Source organism: Mustelus asterias, chromosome 19, assembly GCF_964213995.1.
Source record: "Mustelus asterias chromosome 19, sMusAst1.hap1.1, whole genome shotgun sequence".
Taxonomy (NCBI): domain Eukaryota; kingdom Metazoa; phylum Chordata; class Chondrichthyes; order Carcharhiniformes; family Triakidae; genus Mustelus; species Mustelus asterias.
The window spans coordinates 79868652-79890999 of record NC_135819.1 but is presented as its reverse complement, the minus strand read 5'-3'; the positions used below and the strand labels follow the sequence as shown (position 1 = coordinate 79890999).

Genomic DNA, 22348 nt, shown 5'->3' with positions numbered 1-22348 from the left:
CTCTTGAAAGCCAATAATCACTACTACAGATTACTGAGCAGGAAGTTTGATTAACATCCAAATAAATTAAAATACAGTGGTGTATTATTTGAATCCGTATCATGTAGGTTTCTCCAAGCCATTCCAAGAAACCGCCTTCCCAATCCCTGACTTTTATCTTCATTTTTTTTACTACTTTTAAGTTTGTCAAATATAAACTTTAATATTATTCCCTGTATGCCCAAATCAAGATAATGAATATACATCAGAAAGAACACTGGTCCTATTATTGAATCCTGAGGATCAGCTCTGTAAATTTTCCTCTAGTCTGATAAACAACTGTTTGCCAATACTCTGCTTTGTGTTTGTACCATCTTTGTACCCCCGCTGCCACTGCCTCTTCATTCCAATGGGTTTCAACTTTGCTCGCAAGTCAGTTAAGTGCCACTTCATTAAACTCCTCGTGTAAGTTCGAAAAAGCACAACCTTCGAAGAACTCAATCAAGTTAGTCAAACATAAATTGCCTTTAAAAATTCCATGCTGGCTGCCGAATCGATAGTTAATTTCATCACTAAAAGGTGCCTCATCACTGACCTGTAGTTACTGGGTTAGTCCCTCTTATGAACAGTGGAATAACGTGTGCAATCCACTGGTCCTCAGGCATCATTTCCAGATCCATAAAGGATTGGAAAGATTGCGGACATGACCTCTGCTATCTCCATCCTTAGGTCACTCAGCAAGCTAGGAAGCACCCCATCCAGACCAGCAACCTTTCTATTTTGAGCACTCCTGATCTTCAAATACCTCCTCTTTAGCTATTGAAAGGGGAATTAGGAAGACGTCACGGGATTTTCAAACAGTGACCAAGGAAACGTTTTGGATGACTCCTCTAATAAGATTTGACAAGCCGAGACTCTAACTGCACCCTGAAGGCCCCCTGTCATGTGGCAACAGCCATTATCCTGGCGGCTGCTGACTTGTAAAGAACATTTCCACGATTAGGTTTGTGGTGCTCTGGGACTTGACGAAGCCAATGCATTCCTCTGTAAATTGATTTGAAGAATGACCAATCATTCCATCCAGGAACACACATCTACGATCTATTTTATATTGTGTAATTATTTTGAGCTAATAAAACATTTCATTATCTGATATACCATGATATCAAAGACAATAGAATGTGTCACAGTTAAAACATTGTGACAAGTACATAGTTCCTTTATAATAGTAACATTGCAGCTTATTTTAGTTAAAATTAGCTTTTACCTCGTGCCGCCTGCTGTTGTAACGCTGCGTTATCCTCAGCCACGAGATTGCTATGGCGACGCTGCAGTTCAATCAAGGACTGCCTGTAAATTCAATGAAACATCTTTGAAGTTTGGCCAATGTTACAAGTGTCAAAAAGATCATTAGATAGCTTTTAAAATTTATATCTGAAACAGCAAGTCCTTTTAAACAACAAGTTCCTGTAATTTTTTTTCATAATTTAAGATGACGTTTCAAATGTTGATTTTTAAAAAACTACATTCAAAATTTCAAATCTTGAATTGGTGCAACAAAATTAGGACAATTTAAAATAACCACTATGTTTAGTGGCTGATGATGAAATTTGCGGTCTACAATTTTAACCTTTTTTTATCTCAGAGATCTTGCTGATGAATCTTGAACTGAAAGGGAGAGTTTAAAGCAAGGTACATATATGTTACATGATAGAATAGAATCATAGAATCTCTAGAGTGTAGAAGGCCCATTCAGCCTCCACAATCGCACCCAGGCCTTATTTCTGTAACCCCGCATATTTACCCTGCTAATCCCCTGACACCAGGGTCAATTTATCATGGCCAATCAACTTAACCCGCACACCTTTGGACTGAGAGAGGAAACCAGAGCACCCGGAGGAAACCCACACAGACATGGGGAGAATGTGCACACTCCGTGCTGCCCCAAAGTTTATTTTTATTATTGTCAGAAGTCGGGAGCAGCACGGTAGCATAGTGGTTAGCACTGCTGCCTCACAGTGCCAGGGACCCGGGTTCTATTCCAGGATTGGGTCACTGTGTGTGAAGTTTGTACGTTCTCCCCATGTCTGGGTGAGTTTCCTCCGGGTGCTCCAGTTCCATCCCACTTCTGAAAGACGTGCTGGTTAGGTGCATTGGCCATGCTAAATTCTCCCTCAGTGTACCCAAACAGGCGCAGGAGTGTGGCAACTAGGGGAATTTCACAGTAACTTCATTGCAGTGTTGATGTAAGCCTTACTTGTCACTAAGAAGTAAACTTTAACTTTAAGTAGGTTTACATTACTGTGAAAATCCCCTAGTCCCCGCACTCCGGCGCCTGTTTGGGCACACTAAGGGAGAATTTAGCATGGCCAATGCACCTAACCAGCACGTCTTTCGGACTGTGGGAGGAAACCAGAGCACCTGGAGTAAACCCACGCAGACATGGGGAGAATGTGCAGACTCCGCACAGACAGTGACCCAAGCCGGGAATCAAACATGGGTCCCTGGCGCTAAGGCAGCAGTGCTAACCACTGTGCATCTGCTGGAAAGTTTTATGTTTCCCATTTGTTAACGGAAGCTCTTTGATATCTTGAGCACGGTAAATACTTTTGATTTGTTCTTGGTTTCTATGAAGAGCTACAAGTATGAGCAAACAGAATTCTAACAGGTTAGCATCTGAAATTAATTATTTATAAAGATGCAATAGGTCAGTGGTTCTCAAACATTTTCATCCGCAGACCACTTAGGTGAGGTAAAAGAATCCACAGATCACCTACTGGTCCTACTCCACCCACTTTCAGTGGTCACCGCAAAATAAAACCCATCAGAACTAAAGTAACTTATGGAAATGATACTTTGCAGCTTTTCTGCCACTAAAAGTAACAAACGTACATGCATTAAATCATTAATTCATGCCAGAAACAGAAGTGTAGACATTTTTAATTATAAAATAGTCACAAGAGAACATGTTTATTTGAAACATTCTAACATGTTATAAAATCATCACAATAATCTTCTGAGAAATGAATGCTTAACATTTATGTTATTCAAACAAAATCAACAATACCACAAGTCTTGCATACAAACTACATAGTTGTTGCTTGCACCTCTGCAGTGCACATTGGGAGCTGGTCTGGATGTGTGATATCACGTGACAGGTGGGGACCAGGGATCTGGCCCGTTGTCTTGTTTGGCCTTGGCTGTGGCGCTGTGTGTTGGTGATTTGCATTTTGGACCATCCTGTAGACTGTCTGGAGACCCTCGCTGACCCACATGGAGAATCACTGATTTGGATCATCCATTGATTACGAATAGTCAGAAAGTCTGGCCAATAGGGGATGTTGAAGTAGCAAACTATATGAACTCTGTCCAAGACCTACATCAAAGGTAAAATCTTCTCTGGTTATGACACCGGAAAGTTCACATTTTAGACGACTTCTAGAGATAACAAACCAATGAGCAACAGATCAACATGATCTTGATCGATTTTCAAGAGGATGTTGAGAGAGGAGCAAATTTAGCTCCTAAATAATTAAAAGCAGAGTTATGTGCAACAGAAGGGAGGGGTCAACAGGAAGAGCGCAGTCAGGAAAGGGTAAATCAGACACAGAGAAAATATAATGGACGGGTCTTTCTGTCCGCGCTCACCCCAAGACCAGAAAATCCCGCCCGAGGGCAACGGATCTTTGCACGGTTTGTGTCGCACCCGCGATGATTCCCGTGGCGGGTGCCTCGGTAAAATTCTGCCCAATGGGTGTGGGTAAAAAGTAAGGCAACCATGAAGATGAGTCCTGGGGGATTATCCCATTCGTCACTGGTTCAATCTAATCGTTCAAGTCACACTCCTCTTGTCTTTTGCTCCCAATTATTCTCACTTATGGATGGGGTATTGTGGTATTTGCCAGAAACAATTTTTAACTTTGGTATGTTGGTTTCACAATAATATCGGGATTATTTCTAAATTAAACAGAAATTTAGAAAGGTGCTTCGATTGCAAGATGCAACAATTCATGGTAGTGGCTCACCACTACCTCCTCAAAGGCAATTAGGGATGGGCAATAAATGCGGGCCTGCTCAGTGACACCCACATCCCATAGATGAAACAAATTAAAAGGAGCAAACCCACAATCTGTTTTTGACTCGTGTGCTTCTTTAGAATATGCCATTAATTACCTGCTAAGTGCATCCAGTTCTTCCTTCATTTTGGTGTTTTCTTTCACTACCAAGTCCAACTTTTCAGCCAGCGATTCCTTCTCAGCATGAATCGCCTCTCGAGCTGCTCTTTCAGCATGGAAATCTGCACTATAAACATCAGCCTACAGGAAGACAAATTACAGGAGCATCAATACCTTTACTGTAAACAGCAACTATTGTCAGCCACCATCCAGGGTTTGTAACCAACTGGTAGTTAATCTAAAGCTGCATTATCTAGTTTAAAAAAAATAATTTCCACATAATTTCTTACAAGACTAAAGTTATGGAATAAGTTATCAAATTACAATCTTGAATGATTTTAAGATATGATGCTTGAATTTTTTGCCTCAATAATAAAGGATTTCCTAGTTAGTCCCTCTAAAAATGCTAATCTTGAATATTAACGATCCTCTCTGGTGTCTTGCTTCAGTCACACAGCTTTAACTCTGGCTTATTTTACAAAGCGGCACGGTAGCACAGTGGTTAGCATTGCTGCTTCACAGCTCCAGGGACCTGGGTTCGATTCCCGGCTTGGGTCACTGTCTGTGTGGAGTCTGCACATTCTCCCCGTGTCTGCATGGGTTTCCTCCGGGTGCTCTGGTTTTCTCCCACGTTCTGAAAGATGTGCTGATTAGGCGCATTGACCCGAACAGGCGCCAGACTGTGGCGACTAGGGGGATTTCACAGTAACTTCATTGCAGTGTTAATGTAAGTCCTTCTTGTGACTAATAAATAAACTTTAAACTTCATTCTGAAGCTTTGAACATTTGTCATGTGCAGAATTTGCCCTTTTTTTGAACTGAAGTTGGTATTCACTGTTGACATTTAACCTCAACTGATATGAAGCACAGAACGGCTGAACATAAAGAACATTGCCTGATTAACTGTTTCTAATGGCCAAGCTCTGGACAGAGTTACGTAGTAAGAAGTTTAACAACACCAGGTTAAAGTCCAACAGGTTTATTTGGTAGCAAAAGCCACACAAGCTTTCGGAGCTCCAAGCCCCTTCTTCAGGTGAGTGGGCTTCAGGCGAGTGGGGCTACTCACTCCAAGAAGGGGCTTGGAGCTCCGAAAGCTTGTGTGGCTTTTGCTACCAAATAAACCTGTTGGACTTTAACCTGGTGTTGTTAAACTTCTTACTGTGTTTACCCCAGTCCAACGCCGGCAGCTCCACATCAGAGTTACGTAGACAATGCTCTCCTTTCTTTCAAATATTTGGACTAGTCTCATCATATTTAACAACAGCACAAGTTTTCTTCTTTATAAACAGCATATACCTTTCCTATCCAAACTGGCTACCATTTCAATAACTTCACTTTGTTAGTGTCTGCTGTTTTCTTTTAACACACACTCGGGGGTGGGTGATTTCCGCACAAATCACCTCAACGGAGGCAGCCCACCAGTGGCGGGATCTTCTGATCCTGTCACTGTCAACAGGGGCCGCCTGTTGAACGCACCCCTCGCTGCCAGAAACCTGTGGCAGAGGAGCACCACTGGAGGGACTGGAAAATCCCACTGGCATGAACAGCCAGAAAATTCCGGCCAGAAATTTACTTTCCTGTGAAACAGAACACTAACCTACGTACACACAACACTGGTATGCATCTGTTGATATTCCAACTCAAAAGGAAGTTGCAGAATACAACACTGCAAGTAAGCATAAACCTGTAATTTGTACATTAACTATATATTCCATGAACCTGTTGGCTTGAGGGGTTGTAACATGGTTTAAATTATTATCACAATATAAAATCTTGCGACATTTCCAATAAGAAAATTTCAGCAACAGTTTGACCCTGGATAATGATACATTGCCAGATATTTTGCATTCAAGGCCACAGCTTGCTCATTGAGAGCGAGAGTTTAATTGGAGGGCAGAGGAGGTCTTTGGCACCAAGCACAAAGGAATTATTTTTAATTGTTCAAGATGTGAACATCACTGGCTAGGCCAGCATTTATTCCTAATTGCCCTTGGGAAGGTGATGGTGAGCTGTCTTCTTGAACCGCTGCAGTCCATGTTGTGCAGGTACACCCACAGTGCTGTGAGGAAGGGAGTTCCAGAATTTTGATCCAGTAACTGCAAAGGAATGGTGATATACTTCCAAGTCAGAATCGTGTGTGACTCGGAGAGGAACTTTTAAGCGGTGGTGCGCCAATGCATCTGCTGCCCCTATTCTTCTAGATGGTGGAGACCACGGGTTGGAAGCTGATGTTGAAGAACCTTGTTGCTGCAGTGCATCTTGTAGATGGTACACACTGCTGTCACTGTGCATTGATGGCAAAGGGAGTGAATGTTTAAGGTGGTGGATGGGGTGCTACTCAAAGGGGCTGCTTTGCCCTGGGGAAGCACCTATCAGACACCCGACTTGTGGACAGACTTTGGGAAGTTAGAATTACTGCAGAATTTTCAGCCTCTAACCTGCTCTTATGTGAACATATGAAATTAGGCGAAGTAGGCCACTTGGCCCCTCAAGCCTGCTTTGTCACTGAATAAGATCATGGCTGATCTGCTTATAACTTCAACCCCACAATCTTGCCTACCCCATAACCATTCACCTCCTTGTAAATCACAAATCTACCAAACTCTGCCTTAAACATATTCAATACTCTGCTTCCACTGCCTTTTGAGGAAGAGTTCCAGAAACTCTCAACCCTCAAGAGGAAAAAATTCATCTCATCCCTGACTTAAATGAGTGACCCCCTATTTTTAAAAAGAGACACCCAGCTCAAGATCCTCCAAGAGGAAACATCCTCTTCACACCCAGTCCGTCAATACCTCTCAGGATCGTAAAGGTTTCGATCAAGTCGCATCTCATTCTTCTAAACTCTAGTGGATACACACCTAACATCTCCAACCTTTCCACATAAGACAACCCTCCCATTCCTGGTATTAGCCTAGTAAATCAACCACTCGCATCAATGCTGGGGCTAGAGTGTAATCAATGGTAATGATCAATGGTAATCCCCAGGATATCGACGACAGGGGATTCAGCGATGGCAATGCTGTTTGAATATCAATCTGGTGCAGCACCAGAAGAATCCTGACTGTTTCTAATGCAAGCAGAAGGTAACTTCACCTGAGCTCGGAACACAGCCACAGTTTCTATTTCTTCTTCCTGTTTTATAATCGTCTGCTTCATTGCATCAATCTTCTGCTGCTTTTCCACCAGTGCTTTCTCAGCCATTTCTAACTGACTGGCGATGTCAATTAAATCAGCATTGTGTACATTCTGAATAAAGAAAGCAAGACAAAAATAATACACAACACCAAAGCAGATTTCTGGTAATAACTGATTTAAACCTTCAAAGCAATTCAATCAGTAAATAACTGAAACTAAAATTGGGAGCAAAAATTGAAACTGCTTTCCCATATCCATTTCTAAATAAGGTTAACTGCTACAATAGTTCATCACTTTTAATTACCTTTAATTTACCCCACCTCTTTAGATTCCCCTTTTAGTAATCCCTCATTCAGCTGGTAAACAAGTGAGCCGCTCCTGGGTTGCAAGCAACACCGAACAAGGACAAGATGCAAATTGTATTTTAATTAACTCGCCAAGATCAGAAACAAACACAAAGTGGTTTAACAAAGCATTCCGCGGAGGCAAAAGTTACCATCACGTACATCCTAATTGCAGGTTTGAAAAGACTAACCTGTGATTTCAGCTCAGCTGTTTGCTGGTCAATAGTCCTGGTCAGTTTAGCAATTGCTTGCTGATTTGCGTCCATCGTTTTTTTAGCCACATCCAACTCCACAGTAAGATCATTGATTTTCTCCATCTGTTTGTTCTGTCAAATTAACATGTCACAATGAAATTCAAATTCAACAAATTTATTGCTACAGAAGGACCTTGTCTTTTTTGTGGAAATGTTAATACATTTTTTATTAAAAATCCACAACACCATTCACAAACTATTTCCTTCTGTTTAACTTTTAGAATTGCAATCTTGCAGAATGTTTGTAGAAAATTACCTTGTGTTGAAGATCAACCTTCAGCTAAAGATTGTTTAAATCTTTTTATAATTATGCTCCCCTATGTGTCCACATCACAAGACACCCTTTCGCCACATTGTTGTCTCCTATTTATGGGATGATTATATTGGAAGAATTATCATCTGTTTCTAACCTTGTGTAAATTGTAGGAGGCATCATATGTGCTGGAGACAATGAAATTGATTGATGAATGGCCCAAAGTTGGCTCAAGGTTTTGCAAGAACTGATAACATGGAGAAGTAGACATCGGGATGATATGTATTCTTGGAGTGAGGGTGGGCAACTCAGATGGCAGCACAGTCAGTCAAGTCTGATCACCTCAAGGCCATGTCAGTGTATGTAAGGTTGTATCAAAACATGTTGCTAAGAATGTTTTAACTGTTGTTTATGTAGTTTAATAATGCTTTTATACATTTGGAAAAAAATCTTTGATACAAAGTAGAAGATGCAGACAGAATGGTCAAATGGGCAGATAAGTGGCAGATGGAATTTAACCCTAAAAGTGTGAGGTGACAACATTTTGGAAGGAGTAATTTGCAGAGGAGATTCACCGGATGCTACCTGCTTTCTTCAAGTTATGGAGAGAGATTGGGTAGGCTTGGGTTGTTTTCGTTGGAGCAGAGAAGACGGGGAAGGCAACCTGATCGAGGTGTACAAGATTACGAGGGACATGGACAGAGTGGATAAAGAGCAGCTGTTCCCCTTAGTTTCAGGGTCAGTCACGAGGGGACATTGGTTCAAGGTGAGGGGCAGGAGGTTACGGGGGGGAATGTGAGGAAAAGCTTTTTTACCCAGAGGGTGGTGATGGTCTGGAATGCGCTGCCTGGGAGGGTGGAATGAATGGAAAAATAGATATCAGTTCCACTCCATTACACAGAAGTAGCAATTATGAAGAGGAGCTTTAAGCAGCAGCTTGCAACATAATTGTCATTGTAACTGGCAGTGTTGCTTAAAATCCAAAACTAAAACACTGAGTCTATTAAAGGGAAACAGCTGAAACAACCAGCTGGATCTTACTGAAACACAAACAGCTGAATGTGGCACACCCTCTTATCTGCATCATTTATGCCACACATGCTCTTAAACCTTTGAGCTGTAACTTGCTGCAAGTGAGTGTTCGTTAACGGTGTGAAGAGGGCAACAGGGCACTTGGGAACTTAATGAATGGTGGGACCAACAAGCAGGGATTTTTTTAACAAATGGAATTTCAGGATTGAGAGAAACTGAGTCATCTGTGAGGACGGTGAATCAGAGAGAGTAAAACCTGGTACAGAAAGAGGGGAAAAAATGGAGAGAGGAGAGAAAAAAATGCACAAATTTGACTTTTAAAATCTCCAAGAACAGTTTAACATCTGAACAATTGAAATTCCAGTTTATTTTTTTTCAATTTCTGGGCCAGGATGGTCAGTTAACAGTGTATTCACAATTTTATTAGGCCATCAAAAAGGTACTTCAGCTGATAATTATCAACAGGGCAAGATTTTGGACAATGAATGTGCAACACCAGCAAATTCTTAAAAAGAAAGTATGAGCTGCCAATTGTGCAAAGCAAACAATGGAGTTGGGTAAATGGAGATTTCCAACACACATTGCACTTCTACATCCACTGAATTTGTTGGTCAATCTGCATTAAAACTGCATGCATTGCTAATACACAGTTATTTATCCAGCAGGGTCTGGCTCATTATCTTGTCTACTCTCTCCAGAGGTGCTGTGTTTGACACGCTGCGTTTTCAGCACTTACTGATTTATAATTTTTTCATACCTTTCAGTAGTTAAGAGTTAATTCAGATTTATATAGTTTGCTCCAACAAAAAATATGCAAGGACATGTGCTGCCCTGTGGTACACACACTATATTGTTCCTGTCCCATTTTGTTTGATAATGCAGACAGACACACTAATAACAAGTGATAATATCTATGGAACATTATCGCCAGGTAATCGTGCTGGTGCCATTTAGACTGGCATGATTCTGGGTTGTCATAACCTTCACGGTTGAGCAATCAAAGTGAGATCGTTGAAGGTCTCCTACACAATCTCTTTTTTTTTGCATCTGGAAAGCAACTTAAAACAATGGACTATTCAATAACTCAGAGCTTAACATATTGCAAGCTCAGCAAGCGTGCCGTTAATTCAATAATCCATCAGAAAGCTGTATTATCTGCACTACACTTCAGCAGCTAGATTACCAGATACTACTGAGTAAAGCAAATGAGAAAATAACTTTTCAGACGTAAAAAGTGCTAATTTAGTACTGGGCACACATTAACTATCAGTTAGCATTTCAGTAATTGCCAAGTCAGAACAGGAATGATGCACATCATTTTCTGCTTTATATAGCAGAGTTCTGGGGAATAAATAGCACTCAACCGAAACTGACTTCTATTCGAGGATCGACCAGTATTCATTAAAAATTAGCAATCCACCACCATCCTATGGAATAAATGACTTCATGATGTGGAGATGCCGGCGTTGGACTGGGGTAAGCACAGTAAGAAGTCTCGCAACACTAGGTTAAAGTCCAACAGGTTTATTTGGTAGCAAATACCATAAGCTTTCGGAGTGTCGCTCCTTCGTCAGATGGAGTGGAAATCTGTTCTCTTTCCACTCCATCTGACGAAGGGGCAGCGCTCCGAAAGCTTATGGTATTTGCTACCAAATAAACCTGTTGGACTTTAACCTGGTGTTGTGAGACTTCTTACCATAGATGACTTCAGCATCAAATATTACACCACAACAAATCTGTACAATGGGCTTGATCGCACCTATCTAGATAAAAATTTCCATTTAAAATAAAACACAGAATTTGTTGATGTGACATGGTCTGTCTTCCTAAACAGGGAACTATATTTTTTTCTTTATTCATTTGTGGGATATGGGCGTCGCTGGCTGGCCAGCTTTTATTGCCCATTCCTAGCTTCCCGAGGTAGTTGACAGTCAGCCACATTGCTGTGGCTCTGGAGTCACATGTAGGCCAAACCAGTAAGGATAGCAGATTTCCTTCCCTACCGATTAGACCGATCAATGAGTGAACAAATTAAGGACTGAAATAACATGATGGCATTGGCTTAGCTACAATACCCAAGTCTCATTGTCTTCATTGCTCACTGCCGACTGTATTCAAAGGACCCACACCTTCTACCACGACTTGATGCTCACTCCTTTGGAATCAACGTGTTGGAAAAATCCAGCAGGTCGGGCAGCATATGTGAAGCGAGAAACCCCGTTAACGTTTTGGGTCCCATATGATTTCTTCAGACCCAGAAACTTTGGGTTACACAGAGGAGTCATATTGGACTCAAAACGTTAACTACTCTTTCTCCACAAATGCTGCTGGACCGCCTGAGATTTTCCAGCACTTTGTTTTTATTTCAGATCTCCAGCATCCACAGTATTTTGCGTTTACTTTAGTGAGAAAGAAAACAAGACAGATGTTTCTATGGACTTACTCCAGTGCAAGTCAAAACCCCCAGCAGTTTGTATACAGCCTTTGTATTGACTGCAAAGAAAAACAAGATCAATGGCAATTAATTAGTGATGGTGAGTGTTATGCAGCTGAGGCCAAAACATTTTCTGTTTTCAAGAAGGATTTGATTTGATTTATTATTGTCACATGTATTAGTATGCAGTGAAAAGTATTGTTTCTTGCACGCTATACAGACAAATCATACAGCTCATAGAGAAGGAAAGGAGAGGGTGCAGAATGTAGTGTTACAGTCATAGCTAGGGTGTAGAAAAAGATCAACTTTACATAAGGTAGGTTCATTCAAAAATCTGATGGCAGCAGGGAAGAAGCTGTTCTTGAGTCAGTTGGTACATGTCCTCAGACCTTGGTAAATTCTACCCATTACATATAGCTCTTGGGGGAAAGTGGGAACAGGCTACTGAATTGGATGATCAGCCATGATTATAATGAATAGCGGAGCAGGTTCAAAGAGCCAATTCCTGCTCCTATTTTCTAAGTTTCTGTGTAACTGTCCTAAGAGTTCAGTTGACAAACGTTCTTTTGAGATTGAAGTTTTTAGCAACAGTTTCCTCTGAGGGGGAAATATCCTTCTACGAAGATGCTTACACACTTCCTCCCAGTGTCAACAATATGCTACCTACATCTGAGAAAATAAGACTGACACTTCTCTCCCAGACTATGGCTATGATTCCTTCCCAAGTTATGCATTTCCCAATTCAGTGTAGTCAATGCTGTTCATAAACAGGCAACAGAAAGAAACATTCAAGAGCATCTGGACAGGAGCCCCCTCCACTCACCCAATCTCTAAATGTCCATCTTTCTGTAGAGATGCAAAGTCAAGATCAGAAACTTAAGCAGATTTGGTGAAAACAAAGCTGTACGCCACCATTTTGAGACACCATGCATTAGTGCTCCCATACACCGCTTAAAATGGAGTTTCATGCTACAGTATTTTACACATACTACTGTTGACCTGAACAGACTTAAGATTGACACTAAGCGCAAAAATTCAAAATTACTGTTCAGAACTGACGAGCATAAATCATATGGTAAAAAGTATATCAGACCAAAGACATTTCACCACCACTTTGCAGCAGCATTGGAACAGGAAAACTACGAAAGGTCATAAGCAACACATGTTAGTTTCCATGTTGAATCAATTAGATATCAAATTAATCTAAATCATAGAATCCCTACAGTGCAGAAGAGGCCATTGAGTCTGCACCGACTCTCTGACAGAGTAACTTACCCAGGCCCTCACTCCCACTCTATCCCTGTAACCCCACACATTTATCATGGCTAATCCATCTAACCTACACATCTTGGGACACTAAGGGGCAATTTAGCATGGCCAATCCACCTAACTTGCACATCTTTGAATTGTGGGAGGAAACCGGGGCACCCAATGGAAACCCACACAGACATGGGGAGAACATGAAAACTCCACACAGACAGACAGTCACCCAAGGCTGGAATTGAATCCAGGTCCCTGGAGCTGTGAGGCAGCAGTGCTAACCTCTGTGGTTAGATTTCAGCACTACTAAGCAATCTCACAGTTTATACAGGAATTTCAATAGGAGACATTTAGACTGGCAGCACATTCTGGGATGACGCATTCATCTCATGACTTAAAAATTAGATGTTTACAGCCTATGTACAGTTGCAAATTTGTCTGAGTGAACAGTTGTGGAAAACAGGAAGATAAAAATACTGACTTTTTTAAAAATGCACGGCACTAAATATTCCCCCAAGTCATATTTCCCAAACAATGAACATACCTCTTTAACATTCATTTCTTCCTTAACCTTCATAAGGTTATTGTAGTCTTGAAACAAATGATCGTAGGCTGCTTGGATCTGCATGAGCTTTCTTCTGTTTAGAAAGATCCAAAACAAGAAATTACTAAATGACACATAAATTAGTTAATTATATTTTTACTGTTTAAACATTTGTTCTAAACATTTTAATTAGAAAAATATTCAAAGGGAACAAACTTAGAAAATAACCTATAATATCCTGCTCTCTCACCTTGTTGCTTCCCTTTGATTTGTTACATCTCCTTTCACATGATCCCTTCTCCCCACTTCTACCTTGCAGCCCACTCTCATCCATATAAGCTGCAAGAACCTCAAACCTGTTGGACAATTGCAAGAGTTGAGGCTCCTTTACTTTTACCTTCTCCATCACCTCACCTGCGTCACTTAGTCACACCCTCCTGTATCTGATCACTGATGACATCAGACAAACTTATCCTAAGGGGTGTCACTGAACTCAAGGGGATTTAGACAGGCTAAGTGAGTGGCAAGAACATGGTAGTTGGAATATGTGGAAAAACGTGAAGTTATCCATTTTGGTCGGAAAAACAGAAATATATAACATCTCTTAAATGGTGAGAGACCGGGACACTTTGATGTCCAAAGGGACCTGGATGTCCTTGTTGATGAGTCACTGAAAGCTAATGTGCGGCTGCAGCATGCAATTAAGACAAATGATATGTTGACCTTTAATGCAAGAGGATTTGAGTACACAAGTAAAGATGTCTTGCTACAATTGTATAGAGCCTTGGTGAGACTGCATCTGAAATATGTACAGTTTTGGTCTCTTTACCCAAGGAAGGATATACTTACTGTACAGGGAATTCAACAAAGGTTCACCAGAATGATTTCTGGGATGGTGGGAATATCATATGAAGAGGGATTTGGGAGATTGAGTTTTATTCTCTAGAGTTTAGAAGAATGAGATTTCAGTGAAACATACAAGATAAACGCAGGAAGATTGCTTCCTTTACTGAGGAGGGGGTTGTAGAATTAGGGTACATGATTTCAAAATAAGGGGTAGGCCATTTAGGACTGAGATGAGGAGAAATTTCTTCATCCAGAGGGTGGTGAATCTTTAGAATTCTATACCCCGGAGACTCAGTCATTGAGGTTACTTTTGAACATGTTCAATGCAGAGATTGATAGATTTCGAGATATGAAAGTGATCAAGGGGTATGGGGATAGTGCGGGGAAAATGGTGATGAGGTAGAAGATCAGCCATGATCTAATTGAACGGCAAAGCAAGCTCGAGGTTACTCTTGCTCCTATTTCCCATGTTCCTATTTTCAAGGCTGTTCTAACATTAATGCCCTTCCATTCATTAGATCACCCAAAAAATAATTATGTAGCTTTTTTAAATCCATTTACTTCACTGTTCTATTCTGAAGGTCCCAATTTATACTGGAGTTTGGTTCTGGAGGTGTCTATAATCCCTGGCACCTCATTCTGAGCAGCCATTCTTCACAATTCAGATTGCCTCTGTGCCAGATTTCTTACTACTGGGACAGAAGGTGGAGAGTTCAAACAAGGGTTTGAACTCATCACAGACTAACATCCCAGTAAGACTTTAAAGTCAATTCACATGAAAATCAAAGATCTCATGGCAATATATAGAATGATGAACGGATTTTCCCATTGACCATCCAGCATGATTTTTCAACCCGACTCACCAAAAAGAAACAGAAAAGTTAGTTGTTTAGCTCATTGCACCTACGTGGGACATGGTTGCAATAAAATGCCTGCTGCTTGCGTTACAACTTAATTCATTGCTTCAAGCACTTTGCTATATTTTAGAGAGATGAAATAGCACGATATGTTCAAGTAAAGGGGAGACTGTATCTTGACATGACAGCACAGCCAGATGCTAACTGAAAGTTAAGAAAGCATTCCATGATGTTAACCGAAGGTTCATGATCAGCCACATCTGTAAAAAGTGTAAACCTACCATTAAAAAAAAAACTTACTTTTCCTCTGCTAGTTTCAATTTTTCATCTGTTAATTTTGTCTGGTCAATTTGCTGTTCTGACTGCAAGCTTTCCACTTGCAGCTTCAGCTTTTCATTGGAAAACTTCAGTTGCCTTGTCTCCTCCACACACACCTGGCTGCCAGCCAGCTTTTGTTCCAAATCCAGACACCTGAAAGAGATGAAGTGGGTTAATAATTTTGTTACACTACAGATAATGCTTTTCCTGTACCAACCACAAACATCAGGCAAATTGAATTGAAAAGGAAAAGGAAACTATTCAAATTCTTAAATGGTTAAAATTTTCATTTTAGATTAAATCTCGGGTTGGGCCAAAATTTTACATTCCGCAAAGCAGTTTGATGGCAGATATTTTTGCTCTTTGAAAAGTTATGGTGACATTAAAAGCACATGCATACTTTCTGAAACGTTTTGTTGTTTAAAATCATCCAGTTCTCTACTACAGGTGTTAATATCCATCTAGGGGCATTAATGGTGCGGAACGATAACTCTAGTAAAATCAGTTTTGACACTTGCATCCTCCCTGCTCCCCATAAAATTCACAAACATTTTAAAATGCAACTTTGGCCCATCTTGGCTGTGCCAGTCAAAGACAGACAACCTATTATTCAAATCCCACTTTCCAGCACTTGGCCCATAGTCTTTATGCCTTGGCATTGCAAGTGCACATCTAAATAAATATTATGAGAGTCTCTGCCTCCACCACCCTTTTAGGCAGTGAGTTCCAGACTCTCACCACCCTTTGGGTGAAAGAGTTTTTCCTCACACCCCCTTTTAAAACTCCTGCTTCTGACCTTAAATCTATGCCCCCCTAGTTATTGATTCCTCCGCCAAGGGGAAAATTCTCTTCCTGTCTACTCCATTTACGCCCCTTGATACGTTTTATACATCTCAATCATGTCGCCCCTCAGTCTCTTCTGCTCCAAGGAAAACAACGCCAGTCTTATCCAATCTCTCTTCATAACTAAAACTCTCCAGATCAGGCAACATCCTGGTAAACCCGCTCCCAGGCATCTACAAATGTTGCTGTTTAATCATACACTAAGATGTCTGTGAAATGCAGGTGGTTGCAGAAATACTGAGGGTTAGTTACTGGCTAACCCATATTCTAATTTATCCTTGCTCCTCATGAGAGAAGTACAGAATAAGAATGTTCCATTAATAACGAACTATACATGGTTTTAGGATGTATGGATAAGGAGGTTAGAAATCAATTAATGTTGTAGAAAAAAGCTATTTGTGTCTTTAATAATGCAAAAACTATAGGAGTAAGAAAACAGGAGAAAAGGATTAAAGGCACAGTAAGGAAAAAAAAAATCACAAAGCACCAAAAGGAATAATATTTTACAAGTTCAGCTTTCTCCTCAGACTGCATTCCCAACTGACTCTTTTACTTGGTTCCCATTTACTGTGGATGCTACTTGGTCTGTTGAGCATTTTTCAGATTAAAAAAATTTTTTTTACAAGGGTGTCAGTTGCAAGAGAAACGTGAAGGTGGGACCCGTGAGGAGAAGTTGAATGATAAAAAAATTGGTATTTGGTAAGTGCTTCTCATCAGTCTTTACTAATGAAGAAGAAATCGAGAGTGGAGATGAATACTGATGCACTGGAGAAACGTCAGTGGTATGAAGATGGATAAACACAACATTTTATATAGATAGAAAAAAAACTTGGTAGATAGTTTTACCAGTTACTTAGCTAAAGGAAGAAACATCAGGGTCTAATATCACCGTTGCATCGCAGAGTCTGATAGAGGTGAGGGAGGAAATTGCCGAGGGCCCAGAAGTTTTATTTCATCTACTGAGTGCAGATGTGCACCAAAGGGCTGAGGAATGGCCAACGTAGTTTATGACATTTAAAAAATAGGAAGCGAATATAGGTCATTATAGGCCATTCAACATCTGTGATCGGGAAAATTCTGCAGTCTCTGACTAGAAGTAAAATGACCATTTATCTGGATAAAGTGGAAACAGAGGCATCCCGCACAGATTTCAAAAGGGGATAAATATGACTGTCAAAACTCAGAACTCTGAGATAGCACCACAGGTGAGGAAATTAAAGTGGAATTAGTGCAACTAGACTTGAGGAAAATCTTTGTCTAGAACACCACGTGGGATTACAGGAGATTAAAGGAGTGAGGAATTAAAGGGAGAATAGCAACCCAGATTAAAAGTTGCTTTGAATGATATAGATGATGTTGGATGGGGGAAGAAACTGACTGTGTCCATTAGTTGCTGAGTCTAGAACAAGGGCTAAAGATATAAGATTACATGCAAGAGAAGCTCCTTTACATAGAGTTATCAGGCTGAGATTCACTTCCATGATTGTTCTGGCAGGAGAACCATAGCTGGACATCTATGTTCTTTGTTAGCAAACCATGCAGACTTAACACTAATCCTTTCAATATAATACTTTAATGACAAATTGTTAGTTATTCAATGAAGTCAACGGCCACTTTCCTTCCTGTCCTGGAAGAAAGGATGTTCTCCACCCTTGCAGAGCATCAAAGATTATTAAGTCATTACATACAGAGTTAGTGTGTCAATGACACCCGTATATACCTTTACAAGGCCAAGCGATTGATGTTCAGTTTAAAATATATTAGGATTGTCTGCAGCAGTTCTTCTCAACTCAACTTTGATAATCTGAAATATATCTTAAGCATTAAAAACAAAATCTATTTCTTAGACCCAATATAGTTTCTCCAGATTCAATCTACTAATCCATTTTTAAGCACATTTCTTACCTCTCCTGAAGAGACTTCTTCATGTTTTCAGCTTCATCCAGCTTTTCCTGGGCTTCCTGCAAGTCTTTTACCAATGACATCACTTGCGACTTTAATGCGTCAACTTCATTTGGAGGCTAGTAAGATACAAATAGCATTTCATTAATCTGACTGATAACTTTATATAGTAATGGAATTAAATAATGCTGCCGATATTTTATTCTAAGGAGATCATTCTATAACCATTATTAAGTATGGGGAGGCGACAGCCTGTGGTATTATCACTAGATGGTTAATCCAGAAACTCAGCGAATGTTCTGGGGACCTGGGTTCGAATCCCACCACGGCAGTTGATGGAATTTGAATTCAATAAAAAAAATCTGGAATTAAGAATCTACTGATGACCATGAAACCATTGTCGACTGTCGGAAAAATCCATCTGGTTCGCTAATGCCCTTTTGGGAAGGAAATCTGCTGTCCTTACCTGGTCTGGCCTACACGTAACTCCAGAGCCACAGCAACATGGTTAACTCTGAACTGCCCTCAAAGGGCAACTAGAGATGGGCATTAAATGCTGGCCAGCCAGCGATACTCATGTCCCACAAATCAATAAAAAAAAAGGCCACAATGCTGTTTACCTAGTGCATTAACAATCACAGTTTAGATGACCAATGCTGTTATCAAATACCTCTATACTGTGAAATAACAACTGTTTTCATTTCTCTGGTGTGAAACCTGTGTTAGCGTCAGTTACAAAGACTGTGCATTAGTTCATATTTTAGCAAATACCCCCAAACTTGGCATAATCATCATCTGTTGGCTGAGGAAAGTTTTCTTTCCTTTTTTTAAAAACAAACTGATTATTTTGACAATGCATAATTGAGGGAAATAATATACACAAGACTGGATAATGAAAAGCTAGATTTAGATATTGGAATGGGCTAAACAACGGATCTTACTTAGAGTCTTACATAGCAGTCATGAAAGTAGATATGGCTATATCCCAAAGTATAAAACTGGACATGAAGCAAAAACTGAAACAAAATCTGATTTGTATAAATGTTCAATAAGGTTTTTTGTATGACTAAATTTGAAAGTGGCATAAATTCAAATTTAACCCACACACACAATGGTCCAATGAGTGTGGCAAATCAACGGAGCATATACCATTAATTGCATTTGAATTAAATTAGATCATTTAAGATTTCTTACAGAAAAAATAATTTTGCAACACAGTGTATTAGTGATGAGAGATATCACACCTGGGTAAGTGTAGCACGTCTTGGGGAAAGCATCTGAAAAACCACAACTCTGTAGCCTCAGTTCTTCCCTGCATTGCTTCACTCACCTTCCAACACTCGCCCCTGTCTGTGAAAATTGAAATGACGGAACATTCCAGAATTCTCCACTTAGTTTTTGTGGCGAATTCGGAGTTGATCGGGATCTATCATGTTTTGCAAAGCTTCCTTGAACATTCCAATTCTGGGTCATATTCCTTGGTCGCATTTTTATTTCAGATTACTCTAAGAACCTCCAAAACATACTAACTTCCAGTGGTTAGCACTGCTGCCTCAGCGCCAGGGACCCGGGTTCGATTCCGGCCTCGGGTCACTGTCTGTGTGGAGTTTGCATGTTCTCCCCGTGTCTGCGTGGGTTCCCTCCGAGTGCTCCAGTTTCCTCCCACACTCCAAAGAAGTGCAGGCTAAGTTGATTGGCCATGCTAAATTGCCGCTTAGTGTCAGGGAGATTAGCTGGGTAAATATGTGGGATTACGGGGATAGGGGCTGGGTGGGATTGTTGTCGGAGCAGACCTGATGGGCCAAGTGGCTTCCTTCTGCACTGTAGGGATTCTCTGATCCTGATTCTATAGCTTCCAATGCAAGTATCAGTCAGCCTTGGCTCAATGGTAGCACTCTTGGCTCTGAGCCAGATGTGCGTAGATTCAAGTCTCACTTTGGAGAATTTGGCATATAATCGAGGCTAGCATTCACTACAATACTGAAAGAGCGCCACACTATTGGATAGTTTGACTTTCAGGCAGGATGTTGAACTGCAGCACAGCCTGTCCTCTCAGGTGGACTTAAAAGATCCCACAGTACTACTGAAATAAGAGCACAGTTCTCCCAACATCCTGTGGGCGGCACAGTGGTTAACACTGCTGCCTCACAGCGCCAGGGACTGAGGTTCAATTCCTGGCTTGGGTCACTGTCTGTGTTGAGTTTGCATGTTCACCCTGTGTGTGTGTGGGTTTCCTCTGGGTGCTCCAGTTTCCTCCCATAGTCCGAAAGATATGCTGGTTAGGTACATTGGCCATGCTAAATTCTCCCTGTGTCCCTAAACAGGCAGCGGAGTGTGGTGACTAGGGGATTTTCACAGTAACCTCATTGCAGGGTTAATGTAAGCCTACTTGTGACAATAATAAATAAACTTCAATCAACGGTGAACCAGATCAGCTGGTTACATATTTCCTTTTCATTTGTGGGAGCTTGCTATGTGCAAATTGGCTACCATTTTTCCAGCATTACAGCAGTGATTACACTTCTGAAGGTACTTCGGGATGCTGTATGTTATGAAAGGTGATAAAGCAGCTTTGTAAATGCAAGTCTTTCTTTCTTTGATAATCAGCAACTTCATTCTCACATAATGCAACGACCAAGATGGTTAAAGTTTGACCTTGGTCTTTGTTCATCAAGCAGCGCCAATGTTTCTGAAACAAACAAATAACTCCCCATCATCGCAAATAGGGGATCCGTTTCAATTTTACAAACATTGTCCACTTACTTGCTTGTTTGGACTATTCATCCCTTCTACTGGAGCAGCCACTGTTTTAATATTCTGTTGTTCTACACTGACATTAATCACCGGAGTCTCGGATGCCAATTCCTGTTTAGTATCAGACAAAGGCTGCTTTGCTGCATTCTCCTCGGTCTGCGTCGTACTGTCACTTGTTTCACTAGATTTCTTCAGCTCTGAAATCCTGAAAAATATTGTCAAGTTGTGTGACTACTTTCCACAAAGGAGCACAATGAAAGCTCATCTCAAATGATAAAAGAACTCAAATAATAATTTTTTTTTCCCCCAAGTACAAGACCAAGAATCTTAATTATAGTTGAATTTACAAAAAAGTGGTTAACGGTTCCAAACTTAACTCTTAGTGTCCTTCAGATTCTGTTAGAATTTGACTCTAATTTATAATCTAACCAATAATAAATGGCACAATCTTTTCCAAGATTATCCAAATCACACAAAATGCAACTTCGCGTTTCACACAATTGCTACATCATTAGAAGGTCGAATCAAATTCAAGAATAACATTGAAGTTTGCACATTTCAGCCAATTGTGTATCCACAATTCACAAAAGTACTCACTATATTAAACTGTGAATTAAAATGCCAAGTACTTAAAGGCTCCTAATAAAGGCATTTACACAGCCATCAAAACCCTTTACCTTTGGTTTGATAATTCAAGTTCATGTTCAAGTTTTTCCAAACTCAAAGTCTTGTCCCTCAGCATATGAAGGAGTTGGCTGACTGTTAACTCTTCTGACAGTAGACGTTTCCTAGGATCATCAACTTTTGACCTGTCTCCAAATGATTGATCAAAATATAATTTAAATACACAAGTATTAATTATTTCAAATTATTACTGATGATAAAACACAATTCGGAAAAATACTTTTTTAATTCTTGAAAATTGTCCTTTAACAGATCAAATATAATTATGAATTTCATTTATTGATTCTTCCAAAGAGGACAAATTTCAATTAAGTACAACTTCTGAAAAGGTAAAGCTTCATCAAATTTGTCAGAAGCCTTGAAACTAATCTTGCAAAGCAGCAAGATATCAAAGAATTCAAACATAACTAACAAAATTCCAGAGGTGACAATTTCATGATCCTGGAAGCCTAAAAGGAAATTTGCTCAGCTAAGGCATGTGATAATCTATCTTCATCTGTATTTTACATTGAAAGCCACCTGCTGTAATCGCTTCTGCAGGGACCCTTACACAAATCTGTTGGATTTTTTTCTAATTCCCCATAATATGCAGCATTTTATTCCACCTTATGGACATCAGTCCTTTTAAGTTGTTCATGTTTCTACTCGGTCTTCCAAAGAAAATGTGTTGATCAGCTCTAGTTCTATCCTCGTTAATACACACTTATCAGTTCATTTCATTTAATTTGAAG

The 22348-nt window shown here is 40.3% G+C and overlaps 1 protein-coding gene across 1 annotated transcript in view; it reads right to left on the bottom strand.

Annotated features, from left to right (window-relative positions):
* Positions 1–22348, bottom strand: part of optn (optineurin) — a 43650-nt gene that overhangs the window by 2601 nt on the left and 18701 nt on the right. The window contains exons 6-14 of the mRNA XM_078235960.1: positions 21611–21742; positions 20943–21138; positions 18183–18298; positions 15417–15587; positions 13414–13507; positions 7828–7962; positions 7251–7403; positions 4153–4295; positions 1247–1329 (exon numbers count right to left, since the gene is read on the bottom strand). Coding sequence (XP_078092086.1) covers positions 1247–1329; positions 4153–4295; positions 7251–7403; positions 7828–7962; positions 13414–13507; positions 15417–15587; positions 18183–18298; positions 20943–21138; positions 21611–21742 — 1223 coding nt within the window. The remainder of the gene's footprint in view (positions 1–1246; positions 1330–4152; positions 4296–7250; positions 7404–7827; positions 7963–13413; positions 13508–15416; positions 15588–18182; positions 18299–20942; positions 21139–21610; positions 21743–22348) is intronic.